Consider the following 13,852-nt stretch of genomic DNA (forward strand, 5'->3'; position numbering starts at 1 on the left):
CTACTTCAGTGTCATTCCACTTCTTTGTAAAAATACGATGGAATTTCGTACGAAGCACGTGTCTCGTACTCGTTGACGTTGCTCCATCGATCACTTTCATCTAGAAATTATTATATTTTTACTTATTTATATCGATCAAATTTAGAAACATTAATACTTAAACATTTATAGCTAATAATGAAACAATTTGAAGTTCAGCCAAATTTAATATAGATAACATCAAGATAGGATTAATAGCTTTAGTTTAATGAATATTAAAATAAGATTAAGAGCTTTGGACGAATATTTGTGCGCAATACGCAAGAAAATCTCTTTTCATCGTTTAAAAAGGATTTAGCCTCGTTTAACCACATGAAATGGTTTTTACCGCTTGGTGGATGAATGGTGCTTCAATTTTGTAATATATTTGTAGTTTATCCTTTCAACGACGACAATGTGTATGTGTATAATAACGATGTTAATGATCTCTTCTGTAAGATAGATGCTATATAAATTACATTTGGTCACATACTACGTACTACCTTTGCGACGATAAAACTAATTAACCACCGCAACGAATTTTCAATGAACGTGACTCACGAAGGTAATACTCTCTAATGAACATAATTCTGACAATACTCGCGCGTAATTCTACAAAGTTATTAATAGCAATGTATCAAAGTAGATGTTGAAATTTTTTGATGTTTGAAATCTTTAATCGTTCCATTATGCAGCAATTTATTTCAACTGAAAAATCAAAGCATCGTTTAAAAGTCTAATATTAATTCGACAAAATTATTTATTCTGCGAACAATAGCAATTAGCGAAGTTTCCGACGTATTGTAGTATTGTCACATCGTTGAGAATTTCGCCAAATAGATTATGGTTTATAATTTATAACTATGCTGGAAAGTTTTGAAACACCTGTTATAAGATAATTTTAGCCCGCCAAAATTTAATTCATAATAAATAATACGGTACTTGTAAAGAACTTGTCGAATACCATTCCAAGATTCGTTATCGACACTGTATATTTCAAGCAAAAATTAATATAAATAAATTTTAACAGGAAACGTTTAATTATTTATTTATTACGTTTAGGCGCGCGCTTGTTAGCATCTCAAGAAAGTATAAATGATTTTAAAACGCTTAAAATTACTTAAATTCGTGTTTTTACTTGCTTATTTATAGCCTGCAAACGTCCGAGGATAAATGTCTGCCAGTGTAGACTAAGCTTGACGTAGGATTCTGATTGCTGCATCGATACAAGTTGCTTCCGGTGCCGATTTGCCGATACCAAACTACATACATTGTACCATGCATCATGGAACCTAAAGTTTGATTCACACTGGCAATCATGGTACGGTCAGATCACGTCAAATCAGACACCGGTGAAAATCTCTTACATGTAACACGATAGCATTCATAGTAGGCGGATCGGTCAAGTTAAATGAAAATCTCTTGACCGATGCTTGATTTGACGTGATCTGACCGTGATCGCTATTCTGAATCAGGCTTTAGTGCGAATAGCTCCGTAAAATCCTAGAGTTTGATTGATCGCGAACCGTACTTTTGACATTCAGCGTAAATCGGACTTAGGTGTTGATGCATACATCGTAACATGTTTCAGCGTGTATAAGGAGCTTTAGTTTCAATGCACTTTTCACGAAGTAGTACAATCTTTTATTATCTTCCTTCGCACATGTATTTTTAATTACTGAAATAGTTATATATGAAATTTAATTACTGACAATAGTAGAAATCTAATATAAGAGAAATTTAACTAATTAATAATAGCAATATATTCGAATAAATTACATAAGCAGATGTACATGTATATAAAATATGTTATACGTGATATAATTATACATGTGTCGTACAGATTGCATTAGACCAATGTAAATATTTGCATTAAGCAGTTATTTTAACATTTTCATTTTAACTGGATTAAATCTCATTTATTTTTTGGGGAATTATGTATGTAATTATTAGTATAGTTGAGCAAGAAATTACGATGTATTAATTAAAAGAATAGTAAGCTATTAAAAATAATTAATGCAATTAAAAACGCAACATAAATTTCCAATGTAAAAAAAGATACTAACTGATAAAACTAAAACGTAATGAGCATAGTTTCAATGCACGTGAAAAAGGAGGTCGAGTTTTATGTGCATATTTATTATTCTAAGTGCTTCTACGATGCTAAACTTTTCATATTACTTAGTAAAATGTTTATTATCGTATATAACGGTTGTATCAGTTACAAGTTACTGTATCTACACACTCTCGTCGCTTTTTATCGTTATACTTAATTTATTGCTATATCATTACATTGATATCGAGTAGTTTATTAATAAGAGTTATTATGGTTCTTGGTTTCCAAACTATTTTGCAAAACCTCTAATCAACTATAATTTTATTCTCGTAAGTGAAAGAAAAATTCTACGATTATACAGCTGAGGCTTAATTTACGTTACTAACTTTATACTACTAATAACAATTAGGCATTAAGCTGCAGGTTTAGCGTACGATATGCAAAGATTCTTTGAAAAAGCGAAGCATTTTAAGGCAAACATAATTTCAGTTAAAATTATGTTATTATATTATTTCGATATAACAGTTATTGTTAGATTGCAGCTAGACATTATTATTATTATTACTATTAGCCTGTTTTGTACGATTTCATATCTTTATTGACATAATTGGGGCGATAGAACCTGTATAAAAATGTATTTCGCCCATTAATTCCATTGTAACAACTATTTCGCTTTTAATATTTTCGTATATTACATATATTTTTACGTATACTCTCTGCTTTTCGATTTTCCATAAATGCATAAAAATCCGCAGTCTAGTTATTATTACACATTCCATTTATTATGTCATATCTGTAAAAATAAAGAGGGGTAAGCGTAGCCTAAAATAATTAGTAATGATATTGAAATCTGCATATATACATATGAACTACGATCGTACAGAATACAATAACTAGATTTTCAATTAAGAAGGGATTGATTACGTCGATATCCATGAGAAAGTACTATGTACTTCTGGTAGTGTACAGTAATTGATAAGAGGCTGGAGAGAAACGCAGTATATGTCATTCGAGTTCGAAGGAAACGTTTCACGCGTATACATCGCAGCTTGAGTGCGGATGATGAAAACAGGCCTGACCAACGGCTCTCTGTTTGCAACATGGTAAAAGGTACGGAGAGCGTGGTTGCGTAATACCGCCTTATTGCTCGGCGAAGGAGAAAGTCGGCTTCACGACGTCTGCACGCTCTCTTATGTACTTATACACACATATATACATAACAACACACACACACACACACACACACACACACACACACATGAACGTTCATCGTTCGTAAACCGGTCAGATCCGATAGAATCGGAGACCACAATAAAATGGCAAACATTGTGTAACATGCAAATTTCAATTTTCATTTTTCAATGAAATTTCTATCGTTGAGATATTACGGAGAAGGTAATGTTTTTTTTAAATTTTAACCAAAATTTTCTATCATCCGAGGTGCTTCGAGCTTAACCGTAATTTCATGTTTTCCGAAAGTTTAACATATAGAGCACGGAGGCGTAAATACCATGGCTTGTTGAGGCAGTTAATTAAACTTTTAATCAATTAAATATCGTTATATCGTACATCGTTATATACGTTAAATGTCGTATCGAAGATCGCATCAAAATGCTTGCATATTTGTTTAAATATTATATCAAGTAATACGTTAAAACGTTTTTATTAACACCCACGAAGCCTCCCTTCTTGCTACTCCAGATCTCGATTATTCGAGTTGGGTTCGTTCCACGTCACGTCGGATAATCGACTCTACTGTATTTGTAGCGCGACAATATCCTTCAAAAGTAGAACACGCTGAATCATATTCTTCACGCGTGTCTGAGATTCCCCCTCTAGGGACAAATTTCCTGGCTGTCTGTACTTTTTACGAGCGCACGCTAACGAACAATTATTCAGAAAAGGACATAACGGCGACTTCGCATTATAATATACGGCATTTTTGGTCGTCAAAATTACCGATATTACGTACTTTGCGTTACGTTTATTCGAAAACGGCGAGGTGAAGGCTGAATATATTCAAACTTTCATTGTAGGGTACAAAGTTATTCGAGCTGTTGCGGATGCGTAATCACAAAATGTATTTCACAAGAGAACGTTCAAAATAACTTTTGCAAAATTACGATTATCGTATTACATGGAAAGATTATCTACGAGAAACAAAAAGCACGTTAATTCGTTAAAATCGATATATCAATCGGTACGTATATTGCGTTTAGTTACCCACACGGACAGAGAACGCTGTGTCGTGCCGTAATTACTAATTACTCTGTATTCAGTCTCTCGTGCAGACAATTATGAAAGCCGCCGTCATAGCACGAGAAAACTGCCCTTTCCCACGAAACTCACTCATTAGTAGATGCCTTTTCTCTGTTGACCGGAATTCTGGAATTTGTAGCTCTAGATTCGATCTTGTTACAGCAAAATATAGTGTCCGCCGACTGCCTTCAGACTCGCTCCACTCGATCCATGACAGTTTTAGCAGATCGCAATTACGATTAAATTATACAGCGATAGACTGCTTCATTTGCGTTCAATTTTTTCTTCCAGTTTTTAGTTAACCACGATGGTACGATAAACCTACGGTGGGTCACGAAACTGTTCGAACAGTTAGAAACGTTTTGTCGTATAAATCTTACACGCAACATCTCGAGATCTCATTAGCTCTAGAACGAGACGCGCCTATCGTCGCGGTACTTGTAAAGTTTGCAACGAATTCGTAAATGTATATAGAAGTTGGAAAATATTTATCGGAAACGTATAGTTTGCAGAGATCGACAAAGTATTGGAACAGTCAATTGCAGTCGAACCTTCGACGTACGAACCAAACCTAATTCCAAGTGCCTCTTTTAATATCGTAAACATTTCAAAATAATACGTAACTTTATCGTCACTTTCATTGTAATCTTCTTTCTAATATATTTCTCGTATTTACGTTACAAAACCTTTTCATACAATGTATATCTAGATACTGGTATTCCTTCGTTGCTGATCTATTATCATCACTATACGCCAGAACATAGATGTTTATTTTTCGATTCCATTAGTCTTCTTACTTTTTCAAACACTCGAGTTATTCTATATATTATTATTATTATTCTATATATTATGTATTCCAAAAATGTTATTCATAAAGCTGAAATGTGCTGAAGCAGATCGTATTGAACATTTACTGTAGCCTCGTCGAAGGACAATACTTGTAAACACATTGGCACGTAACATCCGAAACAATTCTTTTATTATTGATCCTGTACGATCTTGACAGTCATCGTATGGAACATGGATGAATTTCTCTTGACGCACGATTTCACATAATATAAAAAAACGTACATGTTTCTTTTAAAAGTATTGCAAATATAAAAAAATTATACACGCTATTGTATCGATTATAAAAAACTGTAAAACTATGTCCTCTTTCATCTTTTTTCTAACGCATCCCATTTACGAGAAAAAAGTTGGCTAATAATAGCGTGAACACCTGAACAAATTTTTCTATTATAATCACACAGTAGTCGTGTCTCGTTACAGTGCTAACAAAATATGAAAAGGTTTCGCATATCGTGCACAATATGTTCGTAAAAATGTCCTATGGTAAGCGTTCGAATGCGTTCGTGAACCGCTGTGAACGGCAAAGAACTTTAATTACGTATAAAACAGTAAATTAACGAGTTATCGATGTTTTCGTTAACGTTTTACACGATCGGCAATTGTCAAAAACAAATACAGCCTGAAAAGAGGAAAAGCAAACTATTACTTAACGTCGGTTCATGTGTTGCATGTACACATCGTTTTCAGATTCTCGCGATAACGAAGATTTTCACTTTCGAATTCACTTGGCGATACGAAACGCGCTGATAGGGTGCGAAACTTAATATTACTTTTATGCAAATATAAAAGGAGGGAAAACATTACTTTCTCGTATTAAATCGAGCTGAAATTATTTGAACGTATCTTACCATCGCGAGTGAATTGTACAACGCGTTTCTAAAGGAATTTAAATTACATGTACCTACATGTATACAATTATACAATTCGTGGGATAATTAGTTAATAAATTCAAGCAGACAACACAGACATTTGATCATCCTTTGAAAAATAAATATAAATAATAATGCAAAAGTAGTTATAAGAACTGTGTATGTACGTAGTATATTCTTCTATGTAATGTAATATTTATTTAATACAAATTGTATGCTTTTCACTGTTTTTATTTCCTAGTTATTTTATTACAAACGTGTTATTTCAGTCGCATGACATTTTTTTTTTTTTTTTTTTAATGCAAAAGACTAAATGAAGTAAAATTTATTCGAGTTTCTCATTAAATGTAGCGAGCAGGCGTTTTAATAATTAACTGTTTAATCCAATCTCAAGTCAATTTCGTGTAAATACATACATAAATATTAATTCATACGATTACTTCGTTTTCTATATCGATCAAAATTTTTTATTCAACCGAATAGTCTTTGTACGAGTTCATCAAGAATTTAGTTGCCTGATCACTTGGTGATACGTTATTATTGTTATTACTAAATAAATTATTCTTATCCGATGTTTCATACATAACAAAAATGTTTGAATTATTATTTTCAAAATTACATGAACTGCATACTACAATGACAACTTGTAGCACGACTATGTGAACATGAAACGTTCGCTTAAATTCTTTTCATTTTCCATGGGCATAAGTTATGTCGAAGAGTATGTTGTGTATTTGCGATATATTCTATATAATATTGGAGGCCGGCTTACGCTTGTTTATTTTATAAATCATTTGTTTGAAATAGTATTGAAAGTTCTTTGGTATATTCTTTCACAGCGGTATAGCTAATACACAAAAAATTCATATTATTTTCTCTTGCTTAAGCTTATTGATAGTTATTCTACGATCAAAGCCACGCATTACGTTAAAAGTCTCTTAAAAGCGTACTGGCCTCCTAAATACTACCTTAGCGATACTGGTCTTGAAAATGTAGAGTGAAAATGTAGAGTAGAGGAAACGTGTAAGATAAGTTTCGCAAAATCTAAAACGAGAGTATTTTAGAAACACGACATCGAAGATATTGTCTGTCGAGGGTAAAGTGTGTCAATTCCAACGAAACGTAATTCCATTAATAGACCTACTACGATAAAAAGTAAAAGCATACGTACTTATTTCGTCCGAATAAAGGTGACTCCGTATACTATCACCTAATAATAATAATATGTATTAGTAACACTTTACGCTATTTATGTCTGCTATACAGGGCGCTTCATAACACGTGGGACCAACCTCGATACTTGGCAATACAAAAACTAGGAAAAGAGTTCATACAAACGCGTGTCCTGTCTGACCTTGTTTCGCAGTTATAGCCACATTTGTGTTTCGATAATCCGCAACTGCTTAGCTTCGTAAAAGTTGCTGGAAATGGCTCGGTCTGCGTTATACGACATACAGCTGGTCGCATATTGAAAGATGGCGAATTTTTTTGACACTATTTCGAGCACTTTCTACGAAGATAAGCTGTCGCGGATCATCGTGACAGGAAAGTAGCTGCAACTTTGAAACAAGGTCAAATAGGACACACGCTTGTATGAACTTTTTTCATTGGCTCCGCGTCTCCTGTACACTGCTGAAGTGGGTCGCGCATGTTGTGAAACATCCTGTGTATTAGAAACGTTAATGTCGAGAAACGAAGTGAAACGAAAAGAAGTGCGCGAACATTTGTAGAAGTTGGTCGAAGAGAAAATTTCCGGGTCGAAATTTCAGGCAATAGCGTCGAAGCAATGCAAGACACGTTTGAGCATACACGGTATACCTATGTATATATATAGTACGTCAATGTTATAACCTAACAATGATAGCAGATGTATATTCGTAATATTCTACGTTATACACGTCTCGTATATCGAAAATGTTATCGTCCGAGAAACGAACTGAAAGAAAAAAAATTGCAAGAAGATTTTTGAAAGTTGGTCGAAGAGAAAACATCCGGGTCAAAATGTTAGATAGCAGAGCGAAGGGAATGTGGAACGGGAAGGTGTGAAAAGGGAAAAGGGAATGTTATAACCTAGTATATAATGAGAGTATTTATTCGTAATGTTCCGCGTTATCTATGTCTGGCGTACGTTAGAAGCGTTAATATATTCGAAAAACGAAAAGAAAGGCGAGAATATTTTTAGAAGTTGATCGAAGAGAAAATTTCCGGGTGGAAATGTCAGGCGGCATACTCGAGGGAATGCGATACACGTTTGCGCATATGTAGTAATATGCAGTGTACCTACGTGTACATACCGTTCATTTCGCAAGTGGTACGGTAATGCAGGCGTCGTGTCGGTGCATCCGAGAAGGAACAACCGGTTAGCTTTGTCTCAGCGATGTCTAGCGGGGCGGTCGTAATAGCTGCTGTTATAGCGCGTGACATAAGGCCGGGGCTGGCTTCGCCGTAAAGATTGCATTTTCTCATGAAAGCCGGATGAATCACGTCGTGAGAGTGAGCGCGCGCACACCGATCCAGCTCTTCTGCTCTTCTTTCCTCCACCGCTATTTTCCACTTCTCCTCTCTTAGCCTCTTCTCGAGCTTGTGATCCGAGCCGCCGCGTTTCGCTACAGAAAGTAATAAGATTTCGCAGTTGCCCTCACGAGCGGTCCTTCTCGACCAGAAATCGCTGGGTGTATCGTGAGAAAGAGACTACTACCGTTCTTTACGAAACGTCAAAGCGAATCCTCATACTCTGCGACCAGTTTCAACGTGTCGTTTCTATCTCGTTGCTATTCGAGCTAATTCTATCGCGCTAATTTATTTGCGCTCGTATACGAAGCGTCTCGGCGGTCAAATCGATCAATTTCAATTCTTATAGCTTCACGTATACCGATAATGACCAATTTTTTAGAAACAAATTAATTACCCTACTGTTGCGCCAGTATTTGGGCACTTTCAAATTATCGCAAGCATGTATATGAAATATACTTCGCGTAAAACTCTAGTTCGATCTAATTTTCGCTTCTGATCTTCTCTCAGGCGACCATAATATAGAGTTCGTTTATTGTTCATTTATTCACTTACTCGGCTATTGTTCGTCCGTCTATCTATACAAGAAGATGACACGGATAATAGCAAATTCCAAGGTAAATTAAAAATTATCATATTTGCAACATCGTCCCTTTTCTCTGCTGTTCGATTTATGGAGCTGATCGGCGTGGTTTCTGAACGAGTCATACGTTCATCCGTCACGTAAATCAATTATACAGCATCTTGATTGAGCAACTTTCAAGCACGCAGATATCGTTCTACCTTTCGAAAGCAAAATCTACCATCCAGTATTTACGTTACAACTATCGCGTATCTACTTTAACACTTTCACAACGAGTGTCACGTATGCGTGACTTTAGCTGCCAGTGACTATAATATCGTACGAGCTACACGAAAATTATTGCAAAATAAAATGTGAAACATTGAGAAAAAGTAGAGGCGCGGTAAAATGATTAAAAAATGTAAAGTTAAACGAAAACCCAATAGAATTTCGTAGAAAGAATAAGAAACTTTTACGCAAAATATCACGTGCCAAGCAAAACTGCATTTTTATTACAAATTTCGCGTTTCAGTTGTAAATGTGATAAAAAGTAAGCAGAAGAAAATAAAAAATTCGAACGTTACGGTATCCAGTAGCTAAAAGGTATTGGCATATACCCTCGTCTTCTTTAAGCGTTCTTTTATTAGATTCAATGTTTCATTTTCATAACCAAGTCAAATTTTTATAATCATACGAGAGTACTACCAAACGATACAAAATTTGATATATTTAATGAATTAGTATGTGAACGCTATAATAAATACAATGGTGCGCCAACACTATTTATGACCACTGTAGTTGAAGATTTTGGTTGCATTTATTTAATACCAATTGTAGCTTTAATGACAATTAAAATAATGTGCAGCTTCTAGGAAAAATAAAAAATAACTTACGATGCAGCAATGTCGCGGAAGCAACGAATGCAAGTTTTTAACAAGTTCCATCGTTGTTTAATAGTTGCAGTTTCTTCTACTTTTGCACTCCCGCTCGGAAATTTGGAACATGTCGTAATTTCGAAAGAAATGGCTTACTTGTGTAAAAGATATTTGATCGATATTATCGTTTCTTTTTATCTTGTTATTGTCATTCTCGTGTTGGGCTTTCGCCCATTACAAGCGAGATACTATTCTAATTAAAAAAGTACATAAAAAGCATATAGATAGATAGATATTTGATATACTCGAAAAATTGATAAAATGGTTTTTTTACTGTCATCTCAGCAACTGTGCGGCGACCTGGTTGAGGAATGCAGGTTATAGTCTTATCTATAAAGAGATTAAATTTCATGATCCAGCGATAAGCCGGTCGCTTATGGTAACGTCTTTAGTATGCCCATGTTTCTTCCGGCTGTCACACGTCTAGAAAACGCTTGGCGATCTTTTTAAAAAATAACGCATTAATGCGAAATTTCTCGTAAAACTCGGAAGAGAAGTGTTGGAAAATGTCGAAGTGGCTGACATGCTAGAAGAAGCACATAGACAGAATGCTGTGAAGCCACCGACTATTTACAAATGGGTAAAAGGGTTTGAAGAAGGAAGAGAAAACGTGGAAGATCAACACCCTGTAATATTATTAATCTCGTTTTAAATTTTTTACACTTTTTGTGGATTAGTATTATTCTGCAATTTCAGTTTCAGTATCGTCCGTATCGAAGTGAAAACGTTCTACATCGAAGACGTCTATATAACAATTCCATCGTCACAGTTCAAATTGTCGTAAAGTCTTAAACAATCCGCTGGAACGAGGTGCCTCGTTTCTTGTAAATTTCTAAATCTGCATCTGATATAGGTTTACCATTTGTCTATGATATCTTTAGATCAGTGAAAACGTCCACAACTTATTTGCTCGATGAAAATCATTATCGATGAAGTTGCAAAAAATTTATTTAATTCTGTCATACAAAACGTTCTTTTCGTACGAGAACGCGGTCGAAGAGAGACAAAGTTGTTCTTGGATAGAAAGATAATTAAAATAATTTGTATACATCGTCATCGTTGCGCTATTCGTCATCTGGTATGGAACGTAATAAGGTTCCGTTGTTATAAGCAATTCTTCAGCGAATGGTATCCTGAGGAAAGAGTTGCCAATATATTGAAATTAGCTTCTCAAGGAAACAGTAAACTGACCTTATTTCATGAATTCTTTCCTTCGGGGCAAAATCGAAAGCCACAAAGCGAAGATACACTTTCAGCGAAACAACTTCTTTGTTAACTTTCCAAGTTAATTCGTACGAAATGGGTTTTCTGATTCAGCAGTCATTCCGTATGCCAGCCAATTATGTAAGTATTACGTACATCGACATACAATAGCAATTGTACAAACTTATTATATATGTATATCAAAGCAAGATAACGAGTCTGTCACAATTTTATATTATATCACAGTATCGATGTATTATTTTGTCGACACTGAAACGAAATATAAATTTCCGTGAAATAAATTCGTGATATTCGTAACCTTATTTGTATTCCATTCGTTGATTTTCTTGAATCATTTGAGTATGAATGTAACTTGAGTACGAAGGAATATATAAAAGAAAGAAATTATAAAAGAAAGGCAAAGAATTCGTCTGGAAAGAAATTTGTACTTTATTAAATCAATTTACCAATTAGGGAATTTTCATAAAACTTTTACGCGACTTATCCTCGAAGCGAGTAATACAAATTTGTTTAACGACAAGATTACAACCTGTGAATACAGCGAGAAGCAAATTCCTTAGGAAGCTACATCTCACGAGACGTAAAGTGAATCGAGGAACAGACGATAAATTGGAATGATTCATTTCCATCAGATAGTACGATACGTCCCTACGTGGTTACTGCCAGCGCAAATTCCACAGTGCTTACTAATACGATTTACAATTAGAAGAAAATTTCTCATAAGATAAGCACAGCTGTACAAGAAGCAAGCAATTGCTTTTAAGCTATTTCGTAGAGCGTGAGCAAATATTTACGAATATTTGTAAATGTACGTGCAAACAAGATGCATGCTATGACAAGACGTAAAAAGTTTATTTCAAATCAAGAGGAATTCCTCGAGGATGGAACGAAACGTATAGAAATGCGAAAATTTTTATTTGTAATGTTTAACCCTCGGTAACAGCGTACTGCCTCGTTTTCGACCAGTAATTTTAAGCAATTTTTCATTTTCTCCGTACTTGTGTGTAGATTTTGCCCTGCTTAAAAAAGTTAAGGCAACGTGTAGCAATAAAAACAATTAGACGATATTCTAGAAACTTGGAAGAATATCCGAGAGTTTTGTGGGATTTTGTAAACCACAAAAACCTAGAAGAAACTGCATAGATTTAAGCGACTCGGTACGTAGACGACGTCAGCAGAAAAGTAAGGCTGCAGCCGGAGGATTAATTAACTTACTAAATATAAGATGAACGCAAACGTAATTAAACACAATAAATATAATAATATTTATAATAAAAAAGTGTTTTTACTAAATTGTATATCAATTTTTTTTATATGGATTATAGATAATATATTTTTATAATAATATTGTAAAGATTATCATTTCTATCATGGGAGAAATTTTTCCTTCCAATTTCGAGTTACGTTTATTTCCCCCGTTTTCTCTCTGTTTTCTGCTGCTCTGTACTATATTTTTAAAGTACGATTAACTAACATCAACACCTGAAAATGTTACCTTACTGTAACTAAAATTTCATGTAAATGTTGCTCAGCAAAGTTACACGGTTGTGTAAGTACCAACGTGTAGAACGATACTTTTATTGAAATAAAAAAGTTAACTTTGTTCTTTTACACCGGGAAGCTGACTGTATTCAGTTAGAGAAGGGATTTTGTACCAGCGCAGTTCTTGTCTCTTAAAATTTCCAACGAAAATAATTATAACTAAAAATAACAGTGACGATCTCCCAGAAACCATTTACGACTCTCTTGGGGGTCGTAACCCATGGGTTAGTGGTTCAAGGTTTGTTCTTCGTAGAAGTCGAATCACATATATTTTAGACGTTACTTGTATATACAATTCGTAGACAAAAGCATAAATATAATTCATAAACGAGGAAGCGTGTACTTTGCGGAACGTCGTATATCTTAATCGTAAAATAATGACTTACTTGTGAATCATTCGACAAACACGGAAAAATGTGCTTTCCAGCAAAATTCGTGTTTGAAGTCATCATCTACGAAAAATGTTGATATGGGAAATTTGACCTGTTGGGCATTCGGTAGGTTTTTCTAGCTCTAAATTATCTACGCGTGACTCATCAGTAGCACATTATCCCGTGAGAGTCCCATAGCGGATCGACTGGATGTTTGCTTTCTAATCTTCGTCTTAATCTGGTCACCGATCTGCAAGGACGACTAATTAGGACGTTGCGCAAGTCGTTTCTTACGTTTCATTGCATTTGCCTTAATTTCCTTCTCAACAGTTGATATTTTTGGATCTTTCCGTAGATCTTTGTTGCTGATCTGCCGCAGGGCAACCCTTCCGAGTAGAATCGATCGCGGTGACTTAAATTTAGCGACTTTAGCCCTTTGCTGCTGTTCTCTACAGGGCTAATGACCACGATAAATGATTCACATTTTCATAGAACAAGCAACACGATGTTTAACTCGTCACCTCTTATACAAGACAACAAACACAGAGATAGTACTGTGTCTAAATATTAATGCGACTAACTGTATATGTCATGAGATTAGTAAACGAGAAACAGTTGTACTACAAAGCTGTGTAATTATAGTTGTTTTGAAATGA

At 34.8% G+C, this 13,852-nt stretch overlaps 1 protein-coding gene across 1 annotated transcript; it reads left to right on the plus strand.

Moving 5' to 3' along the window:
- The first annotated feature begins 10,466 nt into the window (after positions 1-10,466).
- On the plus strand, positions 10,467-11,549 carry LOC112212736. Its single transcript, XM_024367120.2, has 4 exons — positions 10,467-10,687; positions 10,756-10,786; positions 10,822-10,870; positions 11,026-11,549. The coding sequence occupies exons 1-4, from the start codon at positions 10,583-10,585 to the stop codon at positions 11,333-11,335; spliced, it is 495 nt and encodes a 164-aa protein (XP_024222888.1). The 5' UTR covers positions 10,467-10,582; the 3' UTR covers positions 11,336-11,549.
- Positions 11,550-13,852: the final 2,303 nt, after the last annotated feature.

Source organism: Bombus impatiens, unplaced genomic scaffold, assembly GCF_000188095.3.
Source record: "Bombus impatiens unplaced genomic scaffold, BIMP_2.2 scf_0296, whole genome shotgun sequence".
NCBI classification, from domain to species: Eukaryota; Metazoa; Arthropoda; class Insecta; order Hymenoptera; family Apidae; genus Bombus; species Bombus impatiens.